Source organism: Falco peregrinus, chromosome 5 (genome assembly GCF_023634155.1).
Source record: "Falco peregrinus isolate bFalPer1 chromosome 5, bFalPer1.pri, whole genome shotgun sequence".
In the NCBI taxonomy this organism is placed as follows: domain Eukaryota; kingdom Metazoa; phylum Chordata; class Aves; order Falconiformes; family Falconidae; genus Falco; species Falco peregrinus.
The window spans coordinates 110,888,685-110,905,514 of NC_073725.1; the positions used below are offsets into that span (position 1 = coordinate 110,888,685).

Here is a 16,830-nt window from a genome sequence, read left to right on the forward strand (position 1 = left end):
CAGAGATAGGCCAAGCTCGTACATCAATGTTCAGACATCAAATTACATCAACAAGGAGCTTTAACATTTAAGGTTTTGCCACTTGAAAATCCCAAAATGGCACCTGGAAACAAGAAATCTCAATCTCCAACCTCTGTATAAACAACCTACAGCCTCAGCAGACAGACACACGGGTGGCTTCACTTATTTGCCTCAGCTGAAAAAAAATCAGTTCTTCAGTGCAGTGGTTCTATAAAGACCCAAGGCTTTATAGAGAACTATCCTGGCAGAAGAGTCACTAATTATTGCAATTAATATCTATTTTCTACTTTTAAAAATCTTTAGATACCAAATTGAGTTAGTGTCAGACTCTTGGGAGCTTGCATGGCTTCCAGGCATTCTGGCACACAATGTGGTGGCACGGTGGCCAGCTCTGCACACTGGCACACCTCCCAGTGGGAGCAGGAAGGTTCTGTCTATGCTTTCAAGGTTCTGAGGCCATAGATTTGAATACTTTTTTTTACAGGAAATGTTTTATTTACACAGAATAATTTACAGGTGGTTTTAAATCTTTAAAACAGGGATGCAATTGAAATTTTGAAAGTAAAACAACTGAACTCCTGATCTCTTATTCTTTTAAATCCCAATAGATTCACGAGTATCACGTGAATTCACAACTTGTAGAGAGATTCACGACTGAAGTATTTAGGATCTGCCTTTTTCATCTAAACCCAGCTTCAGATGTGTAGGTGCAACTCATTAATTTATTGGATTTGCACCTACTTAGGCCAAGGCTGGAATTTTTTAATCTGTCTTTACTTCATAGACAGCTGGCATATGTCAGTTATGTCATGCCAGATCCCGGGGGGGGGGGGGCATTTTAATCTCCCAGTAACTTCAGAAAGGTGCAATGATATGAACTTCGATAAAACTGATTATGCCAAATTTTTTTAATGCTGCAAATGTTGGGATCACTATTAGAGAAATCCATCTGGCTTATGTTGCACTGTGTGAGTCTCAGATAACTTTGCCTTCATCCCTCCCCCTAGGGACTGTTTCAGACTGGGGTGGAGGAGGGAGATACGGGATGGCCTGCAGCTAGTGTAATATGTTGTTCATGTCACTCTGCACCCATTATTCTTTTCTTGCTGTGCAGTTTGAATCTGGCACCCTCACTCAGACCAGATGCTGCTGATACCATCAGTGTTACTGAGGCATATGGTCCTCCCTCCAGGTGAACACAGACATCAGAACCAGCAGCCATTCATATTGGACAACAAACACATCATTTAATGATATGGATAATCATGGCATTTAGCACTTGTCAAATGGAAGACAAGCTCTGCCCTTCCATTTATATCCTACTCCATAGATGCACATAAAACTGGGAAACAAAAATTTGTTCTCTGCTCACGTGACAGAGGAAAAGAAACCTTAAAAGGCTTTTGCTTAGATTAGATTTTGGGGAAAGGAAGGGGAAATACTTCTTTCTAATCTGCCATGACATACTGCCAGTCTACCATTAATTTATACAATGAAACAGTTCCCAGTCTCTTGGACACCCTGCAAATTGTACAATCATTTGACTTCTTCTAAAAGGCTGTTCTCTACATTAATCTAAAACGCTTGGTTTTGCCTTACGTACCTGCAAATATCACCATCCATTCCACTTACAGGGATTTCTGTGCACTCCCCATTGTCTATAGCCCACTGTTGCCCAGCTCCACAGCAGCTCTCAATCAATTCCTTTGTGGAACCTGTATAAAACATACACCCAGAATTTTTGGTATGAAATGGATTCATTTTAGTTCTACTTTCTTAATAGAGAAGATCTTTAAAATAAGAATAGTTCAGCTTTTTCTTTTTTTTTTTTTTTTTCTTTTTCTTTCTACATTTCATTTGGTCATATGCAAAAAATGAAAGAGGCAACTGATACCTGCAGCATCTGGACATAACTCGATCACCTGGTAATCTCCTTCATGGAGGAACAGCAGAAGCAATTTCAAGTTTTAATTACAATAAAAGACAAGACGGGTTTGAAGATGACTCCGCTGTTGACATCTCTGAACACAAAACCCCTGAAAACCCATACTTGGCTACTTAATGCAAGTTGATTTAATGAGTCATTGTGCTATTGTAACACGCCTTCACTAGCGCTAGCTAGGCTAGCATGAAGGTGTTCAAGTGAAGTTCACAACAAAATACAGTACACAGAGTGTACACAAGCTTAACATATGGCACACACAAGCCTCAGTAGTTCTCTTATACCAAGTTGTAAATAAAGAGTTTCACTGATGAGTAACAACCAACCGAAACCCATTCCTTGTCATAGTCCCTTAAGGTTCTTAGTACTTAGCAAGGGTGGTTTTAGTAGGTTTGACATATGTAGCATTAAGAAATTGTTTCCATAAGACAGATTAAGAAAAACTACAGAATTACCTAAAGTAGATATACCTAGAGCGCCCAATGGCTGAATTTGAAAGTTCAGCTGGTTTAACAGCATAATGAAAAGGGTCTGAGAGACGTAACTGACTCTGCTGATGAGCTCCAGTGAAACACTGGCATTAAGATGTAGTAAAAGAGACAGACACGTAGCATGCTGCTGTAGCTTTTGCATCTTTCCCTGTGGATTTCAGCTTAAGACGTGAATTTTCAGGTTCCAGTGAAATACAACTTAAACTGGCAGATTTGCAATATACTACATATCTACCGTATAGAACAGACCCAGATACATCAGACTGGGCAGAAACAGTATTTTTTGGAGTCTGTACAGAAGTTTACTTCTTGATGGGACACTCGCCATGCTACTGGGGTGCAAACACCAAACAATCAGTAACCCAGGCCAACTAAACTGATGCTGGAGTGCACCGCACCTGCTCCATGGCAGCAGCTGGCAGGCACTGTACTGTGTCATTAGGAAGATTTTTCCTCTAGCTGCCCACACAGTGGATGGGCTCCATTGCACGAAGCACGTGGTCTCCCCCTTAGCAGCTAACAGGTCTGCAGCAGGAGCCGCCTGCTTTGGGAACAGTTACACAGATAGCAGGTAATAAAATGATTAAGAGATGCCTTTCAGAGAGACATGAGGTGCATTACAAATGCTTGGGGGCTGTGATTTCACAGTATCGATATACATGTCAATACACATAACAGAGATGATGTATCAGACCGCAGGGCTCTGCTTTCTCCACAGTCAACAGCCCTGTGCTGCTGAGTTGAAGCAGCACCTGCTGTCTCCATTGGCTCATCAGAGGTGTTCCAGTTTCTTTTAAAGCCATCTATATGGATAGACGGAACATTTTGTGCATTTTATCCATACTTCCAGGCCAGTGTCTGGCATGATTTGGTGTTACCGTTAAGAGGAAACAAAGACAAAATCACCACAAAGTTGTGCTGTAGATGTGCGGGTGCAATGGACCTGGGGTAGCTCCACATCTGAGCATTCCTTGACCAACACCCAGCAACCCACACTGCAGAACAACGTCTTTTCAAGAACTCTCAGCCAGCTTTTAGATAAATGCCTCCTGAATGAGCAGGGGGGGAGCCTCTTTCTTTACAAGGATTTTTAGGATAAATGCCATTGCTGCAGAATGGCTCTGCTGAAGGTGCAGCACTCTCATGTCAACACTCAGCAACAAAGCTCAGCATTTGGAAGCCAGCCTCTGCTGGACTGGCCTCACACAAATGTGATGTGTCAGGGAATTGTGTTCGGATCGATAGGAGGGACTCTGAGTCATCTGGTTTGAACGGATTAACAGCAGCATTAGACAGCAGCTTCTCCAATAGGCCAGCTTTGATGAAACAGAATCTTTTATTTTGTCTCCATTTGCTATATGGTATGAAGTAAAAAAAAATTTCTCTGCAAAACTGTAACATTTAACCATAAGTGAGTTTGGAAATGGCTACGATTCAAAACATTGGGGTATCCACGCTGCACAATTCAAGAAGAAACAGAGACAGCCTACATTATAAGCAGGTTTCTGCTGTCATGTGTTTACAGCAGTTATTCTATGTTTCAAACAACAGTAGAAAAAGTTTACAGTGTCTTGTAAAGCTAAGGAGTAATTAGATATAAGTGTAGTGCTATCTTCAATGCTAAAAAATCGTGGCACTTACACAGATAATACAACCCCCCTCAGCAGAAGAATATTCCTTTATACTTATTACAGTTAATTTAGGAGATAATATTAAATTTTGGAAACTGGAAAGTTCTCACCACCAGTACGGCTTGCTTTATAAACAGCAACTAGAAAAACTAAACACACACATAATACAGTGCTTGCGATCATGATTTGTCTGCTCATGAGAAAACAACTTTAAGAAACTCTATCTAACAAGGCAAAAAGAGGTGCAGAAAGAAAGAACACGTCTGATTACTGACCAAGATCTCACGGGAGACAAATTACCAAATTCCATTTCCTTCTGTGTCCCTTGCTTCCTGACAGGGTTCATTTCACACCTTCTATGGCAGTGCCTCAGCAGACCTGCGTTTGATTTGGCTGAGCAGTGTTGACCGCTCCAGTAGCCAGATGAAATACAGTATTGGAAAACTATCCCCCAAGCAGCGAAGGCATGGCACAAGGCTAGGTAGGATGGATGGCCCCTGCTCCTCCTGCGGGTAAGCCTGGGGCCAAGCCTGAGCCCGCTGCGGAGGTGAGGGGGGTCCGCAGGGGCTGCTGCCTCACGCTCCTACTCCTGGCTGCACAGTGGTACCGCAGCCACTGTGTTTCCAACACAGAGCCCGTATACTCATGGGCAGATGGGAATGCTGAGCATTTCCCAATCACACTTCTCGGTGAAAATATTTCAACGCTTTAACTACATTTTTCGCTGAAAAGAGAAAATAATCTGTGAAAAAATACCTTCTTTGCCACTAACTCGGATGGGTGGATGAGGAGAGATTGCAGCAAGTGAGAAGACCCAGCTCCCCACAGCTGCAGCCACGTGTGCTCAAACCAGCAGCAACCTTGTGGCCCGGAGCATCAGACCCTGCAGCACCTGCCCCAGTGCTTCCACAATTTTTGTTAGTGCATCAATCACCAGTAACTCCAAGGAGTAGTAACAGCTTTGGCAGTTGAGACTAAGAGGGGGAGTCGGGCTTCCAGGACAAACCCCACCCTTTCTGTACTCACAAACCCCAGTTATGCGAAACCATTAGGTTACAAGGAGAAGGGGAGAGGTGTTATGGCAAGTCAACGCCGCAGAAAAATCACATGCCCCGTCAGGACTGCAGAGGAGACTGTGGCACAGAGAACTGCATCTCTACACTGAGTCCTTATTTATAGGTTGAAAAAAACAGAAAGGAGTGAGGGGGGAAAGAGGAGGCACTTCGCACCTTCGTAAATTGTACTTCGTTCTCTTTAAGGTGTCAGGGAGAGACCATCCAAACCAGACATCGCACCCTCACGCTGTACAGCTGTGGAGGGGCTGTCAGGACTGATGCCATTTCTGTCCTCCCACACTGCCACATCCATGCTCACACACAAGGGCACAGCACCATAACAAACTGCAACTGGACTTCAGGCTATGCAATGCTTTCATTTTATGCAGCATTATTAACAATGTTCAAAATACACTTGAGTCTCAAAAGCTGTATTATGTATAAGAGTTGCTATACAACATGAGAGTGATGATATGTGTGGCGGGAAATACACCTGGTACCAGATAACTATGAAACATTGCTATAAACCAGTTTGTCAATGAAATTTTAATTCAGTCCCTTGGTGAAAACTCCATTCATTTTACCAAGTGCTGAAACACATCTGTTGCTGTGGTATTGCTAGGTTTAAAACACAAGAATATAGCACAATCTACTAATCTATATTGCAGTGATCTACATGATTTATAATTCAAATAAAAATTAATTACTCACTCCTCACTAAAGATTCAATATCAGATTGCAGTACTGAAGTGCCATACTATTAAGCAGTCATATTTACAAAATATATTGCCTTTTGTTATGATCTTATGAATAATTAAATCTAGAATGCAGTTATAATGAAATGAACAAACTAGTGCATTTTATCTCAGTTGGGAATTATAAAACTGAATAATTCATAATAGGACTCAGTCATTAGCATGGATTTATGGTATTTTGATTATACATTAGCAAGAACAAATATATACAACAAGATATATGCACAAGACTGAAGATCACATAGCTTCTAAGCTGGATGAAGACATTAAGCTATATGTATAGCAGACTTTGAAAAACATCCCAACAGAACTTTGTTTATTCGGGGCTTTCACAATATTAGCAGATATAGAAGAAGAGCTGCATCTGCTCACAGAAAATAATCTTGAATATTTGTTATACTGTGTGCATTTTTGATACTTTGTAGAGTCATTTAAAAAGACACCTGTTAATAGCTAATTTCCTACTTCGGAATTTCTTCACTAGGGAAAAAAAAAAGAATTTATTTCAGGCTTTACTATGAAACAGCATGGTGTCTCCTCACTTGTTTTAGATTTAGCAGCTTATCTCCTACAATTATCACTCTACATCACTCTGAAGGTACGAACTGAAGTACATTTTGGCCTAATCTCGAAATTTTGCACACTGTTTTTCAGAGACATTTAGAATTTATTTCAAATATTTAGAGAAACACTTCTCTTCACACCACCCCCCTACCCCCCCACCCCCCCCAGTTTTACTTCATCCTTGACTATGCCTTAAAACGTCATGTTGTCTTAATGCCTGGTCCAAACCTGCCTAGTGTTGGAATGGCCTCCTGCTGACTCTGGGTCACACCAAGGTTTTCCATAGCCAGATAATATCCATGCAGCTTTTACATGCTGCTACCCAGGATTTTCATCTTTCAGCTAAAAAAATATGTTAGGGGGGGCAGGTGTGTGTTTAAAAAGTTTAGCTAAAGCTCAAACATTACACTGAGGAAAACACACATTTAAATGTTAATAAATTTTCCCCCCCCACTCACACAGTGAACCGTCAGTTTGTTAGAATAGGAATGGAGAGAAAATGGATTTTCAAAAACCCTCCTCCCCCTTTTTCCCCCCAGTGCTAACAAATTACATTTTGAGAGGGATAAAACATCATCCAACTCTGTGACTGGTCAAGAATATTTCAGTTTCTTGCCAGAGTTTTTTTGATGCTGATGTTTCACTGATTTCAGCTTCACCTGAATTTCCACTCACAACATTTAAGCAGTTTAACGCCTCTGATTTCATTGCTTACTTCCATTCTCACTTTAGTTTTACAGCTCTGCAGAACATTCACATCAATTGACTAACTCCTATTGTGCTAATATCCATTCTTTGGCAAATGGATTGACTCACTGCCTGAGCTATTGGGCATGTTTTAGCCACCATTCTCCTGTTCTAGAAGTTTATTTTGTCTAAGCAGAATACAGACAGACAAACCTTAAGACTTCAACACTTCCTCACATAATGCGAGCAGTGAGCACTGACCCATCACACTATGCAATCCACCCAAACCTCTCACCACCACTAGCAAGTGATGGGTTTAGCTTTAACAGCACCACGTTTTCATTCAGATAAAATAAAAAATTATTTTCCTTTCTGCTAAAATTATTATAGGAGCCATGACGCATTAGAGTCTTAATAGCAATTTTTATCTACAGCGATACTCGTGTAGGCAGACATAGTGCAGGGGCTTGGATATAACCATTTGATCCAAGACGTAGGTAAAGTTCAAAACTGTTATTGTTCCCCAGAAAGATCATGTATTAGCCAGGGCAAGTCAGTGCACTGTGTTCCAGATGAAGCATGAATCACCGGGAGGACTGGCATTTCAGGGGCAGCATGATGTTGTCAGCCCCAAGCAGCTACATCGCCTCACTGCAGCCTTTAATTTAAGCTGTTAATTGCTGGAGCAGCACTTAACATGTGAAAGAGGAATGTTCATACCTCTGCAACTGAGTTGAGCTTTTGTTCTTACGATGAAGCATGCTATTCAGTTCCTGTACTGGAGGACAATACTTTACCTTCCCCCAAACTACAGTACTTAGTCTTTGAGTTGGGGGGCAACTAAAACCCAATAAACACCACAGGATCTTGCAAGGATACAAGTTTGTGCACTAAGACTAATTTTGACGTGGAACATTCTAGAAATGAGGCACTCAATTAAGACACATCTTCATTTTGAGGAAATAATTGCTCATCCACACATGAAGCTGACAGCCATGACTCTCAAGCTAGAACATAATTTTGAAAAAAGCAACTGCACAAACTGCCCGAGCCCTGAGCTGGCATAAATCAGCCAGCCCCGCAGCGCTTGGTGGAGCAGCCTCACAGCCCGGCATCACCTGCGTGAAGGCAGCAGCCGCGGCAGCCTGCAACATGGCAGGTTAACAAACTGGCCTCTGAGAGCAGTTAATGAGTCCCTCCAGCACCACCCGGGGCAGATTATGACTTCCCAAGCAGCAAAGCATGAAGGCGGGCTCCCAAGGTACACAGCACCTTTTCCCACCTTAAAAGAAAGCTGTTATTTGGTAGAAAAGCTGATCCAGCTTGCTTTTACCTGCTGCAACCACCCTCACGCACCAGAAACGAGTGGAAAAAGAACAGAAATGGTGTAGAGCAGAACAGGAGCAGTTTCCATCACCTTTCCATGAGCACACACCGTTGAGGTGATCCAAGCAGAGCGCTGCTTTTCCTGTCTAGTCAGTACTCATGATTTGTTTCCCACCTCCTTATAAAAGAAACAAAAAGTACCATGAAAATATGTTTATTGGTTTATGTACGTCTATCTTTCCTTTCAAAGGAAGTTTCCTAGACCTGCAATGCATCCAGCACATACATTTCAGAAGAATTGCTTGCTCGCACCGGAGAAAAAGATTATGTATTTCCTTATCAAATAGCTGTCTGAGAACATAAAACCATCTATTATGCCAAATAATGAAGAAGAACTTCACAGAACAATGATTAACTTGATGGAGTTCTTAAAATACTGAAAAATACCTGTTTCCAGTGGGTCTTTTTATCGTTTCAACCTCTTCATCATTAAATAAATAAATAAAGTACTGTAGCTTTACCCCTTAACAGATTGTCATTTCTTATCTCACCAACAGTCTGAGAGGCTTTATTAAATTCCCTCGTTGAATTTCACCATTTGGTTGTGCAGTGTAACATGTTCTTAACTAGATTTATCTGAAATGGCTAGGAAGACGTTTTAATGAGTAAAGGTAAAGAGGAGAAGAACATTTATCTTGGCAAAGATAGGGGAGGGGAGAGTGACAACACAGTCCCAAAGCCAGCTGCTTTCACTTGAAACTGAACTATCACTTACGTCATTAGTGCTGGTTAAGCTTTCTTCAGGACCTGTTCCCAGATAAATCAGTGTGTAGTTTATTCTGTGCAGGTTACTACAGGCTCCTCAAAGTGCTTCAGTGTTCAGGAGCATATTTGACTCTAAATCTTACTGAAATGAGAGTAGTGCTCGAGTGTTTCCATGATCAAATCCTCAGTTAGCTCACTGCTCGGGACGGGGCTTTAACCCACGTGCACTCATTAGACTTCTAGGCTCCTCTCATTGGAAATAATGAAAAAGCAGATTGCAGGAGACATACAGGCTGAGCTGAGGTTCAACACACATCTCATGGCTTCAGTCCAGTACCTAATCCTTCTCTCCTCTTTTCCATCACCCTCTTCCATTCCTACTGGACTCAATTTGCGATACCATCACCACAGTAATGTAAGTGAGGTCCATCACACTTTCAGCAACCTGCCTTCATTTTGAACTTCATATGGCAAAGCGTATTTTTTATGCTCTCCTACTTTCTCTGAAGTCACCTGCATCTCCTTAGAAACCCACCCCACCATTCATCCAGGACAAGTTCCTGTTATATTGCCTTCACTCCTTGGGAGGCATCTGCTTTCCATTTCAACCTGAAAACGCTCTGTTTCCTACATTATTCTTTTTTCATAAATTCCTTATGCTGGCTTGCTTGGCAAAATATAGTGAGTTGTGTCTGCCCAAAGGCACAATGAAAAACTGGATAAAACAAACTGAATGTTCTCATTTTACTATGCACTGTACAATGGAGACATACATCAACATAACCTCAGCCAGGATTGTTTGGCAGATTTTGTTCGAAGTGTGAATGAATAGCAACCTTATATTCCCTCTGGCTTTAGTTCTGGATAATCCTTGTAAGTCAAAACTCCTATTACCTGTGCCAGAGGTCAGATAATTTAGATGATGTTTGGTCTTTAACGTTTCCATGACAGCACCCTTTATTAGCTCCAGGTTGAATGAAAGGGGGGGGACACAACTAAACAAATTCTCTACCCTTCTTCACCAACTAAAAAACTTAAGCAATTTCTCTTCCTGCCTTTAAAAAATTTGGCTCATTTCTATCTATCCTTCTGTCACTGGGTTTAAAGTGAAACAGTTCATACACAATCCTCCTCTTATTAGCTACAATAATAACTCAAAGTAGGCATAATGTTTCTTGCCTTCAGCACAGTCTTGGCTGTATTTTCCTCCTCAACTTTCCTTCCCCAGATATTGCACAGACTATATTTATGCTGTCTATTAACTTTCAAAAGAGCTGAGGCTTTGGAAAGCCTGGTTCTGATTATCCTTGTAATTCCTGTCTAAAGAATTTTATCTTGGGGTAGAGCATGCTCTTTGCATGCCTCTTTTTGTGGCTAGGTAGGCTCCTTTCTTCAAAGCCAGCATTTCCACCAGCCCTGTTTAATTTTAATATTAAAATTAAAAGGCATAGTGTTTATCAGGGGATGTAGTTAGGGACTGTCTGTCAGAGCACTTGGGAAATTTAGGCAGGATCACTGAATCTCCTGCAACTCAAGCATTTAGCAACACAAGCACTTTCAGTATGTTCTTAACCAGTTACAAATTGAGAGGTTGTAGTGGTAATAAAATTACCGCAATAATATTCCTTTTTGGTTTTTTTCCTTAAAAAAAAACCCCAAACATAAAGAGGCAAATGGATATGTGTGTAAGGCCTTACTTTAGCTTATGTGCTCTCCCAGCTTGTGTGTGTTTATCTACGGAAAAATAATTCATTAGTTTCACCATGTAAATATTCAAACCCACACACTACAATACTAGGGACAGCCATCCATCAAGACATGTCGCTGCTTTAAATTTTTAGTGTAGCAGTGAAAAAGGTCTTTGTTTTAGACTGTGAATGCTGATCAAGGACAAGCCAAGCTATAGTGCTTAGCAATGCCAGACACACCTTAATCATGCAACCCACAGAAATACACAATTTGATCTCATACCAATCACAGTAGAAACTGTACTTTTGTTTAAAGTCACAAAGGAGGATTGTACGCTTATGTCTGAATCGGGACACAGATGACAGGTTACACTGCGCACGCATACAGGCAGAGTTAACACATGACAACAAAATGGTTTTGAACAGCCCTATGAAGCCAACCCCGAAGTTCACTCTTCCAGGTTGCAGTTGCGAGCTTTCAGGTATTTGAGTTTTGTGACTTTGGTAACTGAAAAAAAATCTCAAGCAAATGACCAGTGCTTGATCCGCTTTGATCAGTAGAGCCGCATGCAGCACAGACTAAAAATATTCACCCTTAGCTGCACTCTAGGAGAGCCCATCCAGAAATTGTTCACAGAGAAACTCTTGAATCATTTGGGGGGAAAAAAGGCCAAGATTTTCTTTCTCTTCATGGCCAATTTATGCAAAGTAAAAAAACAGTAAAATTAATCAGAGAAGTTATTCACTGTGAATTGAATGCTCATCGCTATTCAAAGCATTACTGAAACAAACTGGGAAGATTTACGCACTGACTCATCCCCAGCTGCTGGTGTCAGCTTGTTTTCTCTGCTACATTTTTCAACACAACTTTCAAAGTAACCTAATAGAGCACGTTAACAGAAACAGCAGCCCTAGCCAGTCTTGCACACCTTGAAAAGGTAAGAAAAAAAAATAAGATGAAACAATAGCATCAGTCAGTGACCCGCTACATGCCTCAGGAGCCTGACATGTTCCTGATGAAGTACGTGCCCTCCAGCTCTGTTTGGACAGGGCTGAGGATTGTTGACCAAAAAATCCTGAACATCACAGGAAGGAAACCTCTGAATTTCACTGAATTTCTAATTACTGTGTAGGGATACTTAAACTGAATAGCAAAGTTGTTGTAGGGCTCCAGCTCTCCTTATCTGGGTATCCTACTCTACTCCTTGCTAGTCCCTGTCAGGTTTATAATCGTAAATTACATTGTTTATTTATTTTATGATGTTCTGAAGAGCTCTCTCATTTCCTTTGGCTTTTCTTTATGAAGTTCTGCAATCAGTGTTTGTACAAGAACTTCAGCAATAATGATTGTGGCCCAGGGCATTTCCTGGATTAATGACAGGCTGGAAGAGTTGATGGCCCACGGTTCTGCCTTGATCCATTAACCCCAAGGAGGTTTAAATTCTCCAGGAAGCATCCACTGCCAGAGCAGTTATTGTGAAGGAAATTCAGCGGAATACTTTAGTCAACAGCAACAAAACAAACTTCCTTTTATCCCTCACAAATGTAGGAGGAAATATTATTAATTTGAATGGGCTGATAATGATGTTTAAGGTGTTTCAGGGGAATTTAGCAACCCCTAGCAGGAAGCACAGCAGGAAATTTCTGTTTTGCCATGCAGTATGCATCAGAACCAGAGCTGTCTGGAAATAAGGTTTTTCAATTCCCTAAGAAATTAAGGACTCGGGGTAGAATTTGGGAAAACTGAGATTTTAAATGAAGCACCTTATTTGATACTGTTACTGTGGTTTCACACAGGAGTGACTCATTTTGCTCATTTCCACTTCAGACTACCTCCAGCTCAAATGATCTGGTCCCCCAGGCACAGCTCAGTGTAACCCCACTGGAGCTTTTGGCCATGATACACCAAGAGAAATACAATGACATAAACTATTCTAATTTCCTAATTCCTCCCTGTCAAAAATCTACACCACTCAGATCACACACAGAATTCATACATTTTGTTTCCACTCCGTGTTCCTAACTAGAAGTAGCAAGTCATGCTTGTATGTCTTCATAATGATACTATTGCATATTTACAAGCACTGTTACTGAAGTCACCTTCAAATAAGGCAACTGGCTGCACATTATTGTAAACTATGGCAGAAGTGGATGTTTTCACCTAAAGCTAAGGTTTGAACCAGTGCCTGTGGAAGCCTACAGGCCTTTTCTGCTCCTTTACTAAAAATTAAAGCACAAAGACCCTGAACATGTGAAATAACTACAAACATGTTTAAATTTAAGCAAGTCGTCAGTTCAGCAGCACTGATGAAACTTGGACATGTGCTGAAGTCCTTTGCTGACTCAAGTCCTGTATGAGGCACAGGGAGATCGTGTACGGCAGTGTTTCCTACAGGGATCATTCAACAAGTAACATCTGTCTCCTACAAAGTATGAAAAAAAAAATGAAAGTAAGGATGTTGTGAATAGTATTTCATTAGCTGACAGCTTGCATCCCTCTCTACAGAAGCTATTTTTTCAGCAATCTCAGCATTTTATGCTTTTTGTAAGCTGCAGAGATAGTTGCAATACTTTCCCTTCTCAAACTCTTACATATACACCACTTGAAACAAGCACAAATATGACTGGAAAGACAGAGCCGTGGTCCAGCTTAGCCGCGTGCTCCCTGCACAGCTAGGAAGGAGATTTCTCTTTGTGATCCCCACCAGCCAGAAGACGATGACTTTGGGCCACAGCAGCACTGGGGCACGCTCCGCCACCCCGCGTGCAGCACCTGAGACAGGCGCAAGTTAAATCTCCGCTGGAATTCCATCTCCTGCAGTGGACTCTGGCTACACTTCCTACTTGGAAACTAGAGACTGCAGCCAATTTTAAAGGAATTTACATTCCTGAACATATTCTACTTTGGAACCAGAGGTGAAGAGAGAGAAAAGGGATTGACTTGTGAAAAGCTCCAGCTCTGTGATTTAAATGTATTTTGGAGCATCTGGGACAAAGGTGGCAAATTCTAATGAAGGGTGGAGGAGTCTCTTCATCTCTCCCACAAAGGCTCATTACAGTTACTTACTGCAGATGACATCTGAAACATAGTAAAAGAAAATAGTAAAAGAGGCAGAACTTTACATACTACTTCATCAATACATTTCCATAAACCAGGGTTTATTATTTCTATGTCAATAAGTAGAGAGTCCACTGGTCATTTTCTTTCTTTTTTAATAATCAAGCAATGTTCATTCACACACAGCACCTGCTCAGGCTGAAGAAACAGAAGCTAGACAAGGGAGGAGATGACGGAGAATAGAAGTAACCGAAAAACAGAGCAGAGAAGTGGTTTTAGCACTCTGTGTTTAAAGATCAAATTATAATTGGATGATGAAAGTATCGGGAAAGTTCCATTTTGAAATTTGTTATCCAGATTTCTCGTTCAAGTCAGCCTCCTAATACCTGGTGATGGGCATACAGTCTTAGTTCTGTACTAGAAGCTGTTGATAACAAGATCCACTTTATGATGATAGAGACCTCTTGAGGGAGCACATAAGAAAGGAACCAAGTGCCTACAAAGCCAGAAAAATCTGGACATAGCGGCAAAAAGACAACAACTTGCTGAATCATCATCTATGAAGTAGGGATCCAAGCAGTTGAAACACCAGGCTCTTAGCAGCTGAGAGGTTCTGAGGCATCACCAAATTGTACAGGCCCACAGAGACAAGTGCAATGTTTAGTATGGCCAAGGTCCTTTATATCATTCTCTGATTTTTAGTTACAGAATCAGAATGGTTTGGGTTGGAAGGGACCCTGAAGCCCACCCAGTTCCCCCCCCTCCCTGCCACGGACAGGGCCACCTCCCCCCAGCCCAGGTCGCTCCCAGCCCCGTCCAGCCTGCCCTTGGGCACTGCCAGGGATGGGGCACCCACAGCTGCTCTGGGCAGCCTGGGCCAGTGTCAGCTTAATGCCGTTCCAGTGGTTAGCTTGACAACTGTGGTCCACTTGCTGAGTTAACCAGTAGGTTTACATGGGACAGTGTTTGTTATAGTCTTAGGCTACAAAATGCTGATGCACAGTCAAGCTTTTTAATGTTTATATGTGTCTAAAATAAAAGCTTTTCTCTCACCCCTCCTGAGTTCTCAGTGGCCTATTAATTTCTAAGGGAAATGAGCACAACCCTTGCATCTTCACTAAGGGATCTGCCCATTTTTTCTGGAGAAAGCAAAAATACATTCACAGCCCAATAAAGCATAAATTTTATCTTCATGTATGAGGTAATTACTTCATACAGAGATGCTTGCATGCTGAAGTGCTACAAACACAAGCACCATTCCGGTAACTACTGACACATCATTAAAAGCATTGTTTACATCCTCTGCATTCAGTCTAGGGGTGGCTTCACAGCCTGAACTCTGTCTGAAATGTGTGGTTACCACCTCAACTGTGTTTCAATAATCCAGCTGCATTTTCACCCTTGAAATCAAAGGGATATATTTATATCCTTCACAGAGATCAAAATCACTATGCAGCTATTTTTTCAGTGCTTTTTTCCTTTCTGTGTCAGTATAGCTCATGAAAAACAGATTCTTTAAATAAGGTCAGAGAGCACTGAGAAGACAACTGAAAGATAAACTCACCCCTTCTTGTTTTTTTTGTAGATCCAGGCCAAGAAGGGAAGTATCTTAGTGCATATTGGCTGTACTACTTATAAACACTGACATCCTTCTGTAAAAGAGACTGTAATGTAGATTTTTAATTCTGTAGCTAATTTATTTTGTGATTTATGTACACAAAGGTAAATCAGCACAAAGTAGGTCTTTTATAAACTACTCCATAGAAGCAGGACTCTGCATAGTATTTGGTCTCTCCAGCAATTTAAAAATTTTGACTTCTCACTGAGAACCAATTTGGTTTAATTTGGATTTGCCAATTATACCTTTCTATGCTGTATCTGCAGTCTCAAAGGGATGCTTAAAAGCAAAATACAACAACAGGGAGCATCCACAGGCAACCGATAGATCTCGGTAAAGTGCCAGTGACATCCCCTCATTTTCTTCATCAGATGCAATTTCTTCCTATTCATCTCCAAAAAAGCCTCTCTTCCTCAGAAAGGCCTCTGACAAACCAAGCAGCATATCCTGCACATCCCCAGTGGGATCCTGGAGGCAAGAAAGGAGGCAAATTCATTTGGGAAGGACCCTCCTTGCCTCCACCAGCTCCAGGACACATCTAAACTCACTGACTAGTACCCTCAATACCTAACCCATGTGAGGGAAAATCCTCTCAGTGCTAAAATTCCAACATTTTAAGACTTCAAAGATAAAACCTGACATCATGCAGACAACCTCCAGAATAATGTGCTTTCCAATGAAACCTATGAGGTGAGAGCTTCTGCGCCCAGCACTAGCTGCACTTCTGCAAGGTCCAGAAGCTGCTACACTGCTTTCCACCTCCCATTGCCCCCATCACTGATAAACTGATCTGGGAAGAAGAAAAGAAGCAACGTGCAGGACACCACAGAACAGTACAGCGTGTTCTTGGCAGTGGCTGGGCACCAGCCAGATCGCTCCCCCAGTAAGGAATGCATCTTTCTTAATCAAGGGAGAGGTTCAACTTTGAACTTGCTGCTTCTCCGACTCAACAAACACCCTTTGTTAACTGTCAGCTCTTTCCTAATCACCGCTGGACATCAGCTTTCACATAGGACAAGGGCCATGCAGGGTTGAGAGACAAAGAATTGTTCCCATCTACCACACAGTTGGAAATATGGGGTCAAACTCTGACTTTCGGTGCAGCTTTGCCACTCTGTATAAACCCAGAATGAAGAGCGGTGGAGGAAAGATGGAATATACACGACTATAGCAGAGTATCAGCACATATCTTCACAGTGTCTACAAACCAAAATGAAAGCTAGAAATTC

At 41.6% G+C, this 16,830-nt stretch overlaps 1 protein-coding gene across 10 annotated transcripts in view; it reads right to left on the reverse strand.

Moving 5' to 3' along the window:
* Positions 1-16,830, reverse strand: part of FBLN2 (fibulin 2) — a 106,404-nt gene that overhangs the window by 34,333 nt on the left and 55,241 nt on the right. For all 10 annotated transcript variants that reach the window (XM_055805767.1, XM_055805768.1, XM_055805769.1 and 7 more), the window contains one exon: positions 1,625-1,736. In XM_055805767.1, coding sequence (XP_055661742.1) covers positions 1,625-1,736 — 112 coding nt within the window. The remainder of the gene's footprint in view (positions 1-1,624; positions 1,737-16,830) is intronic.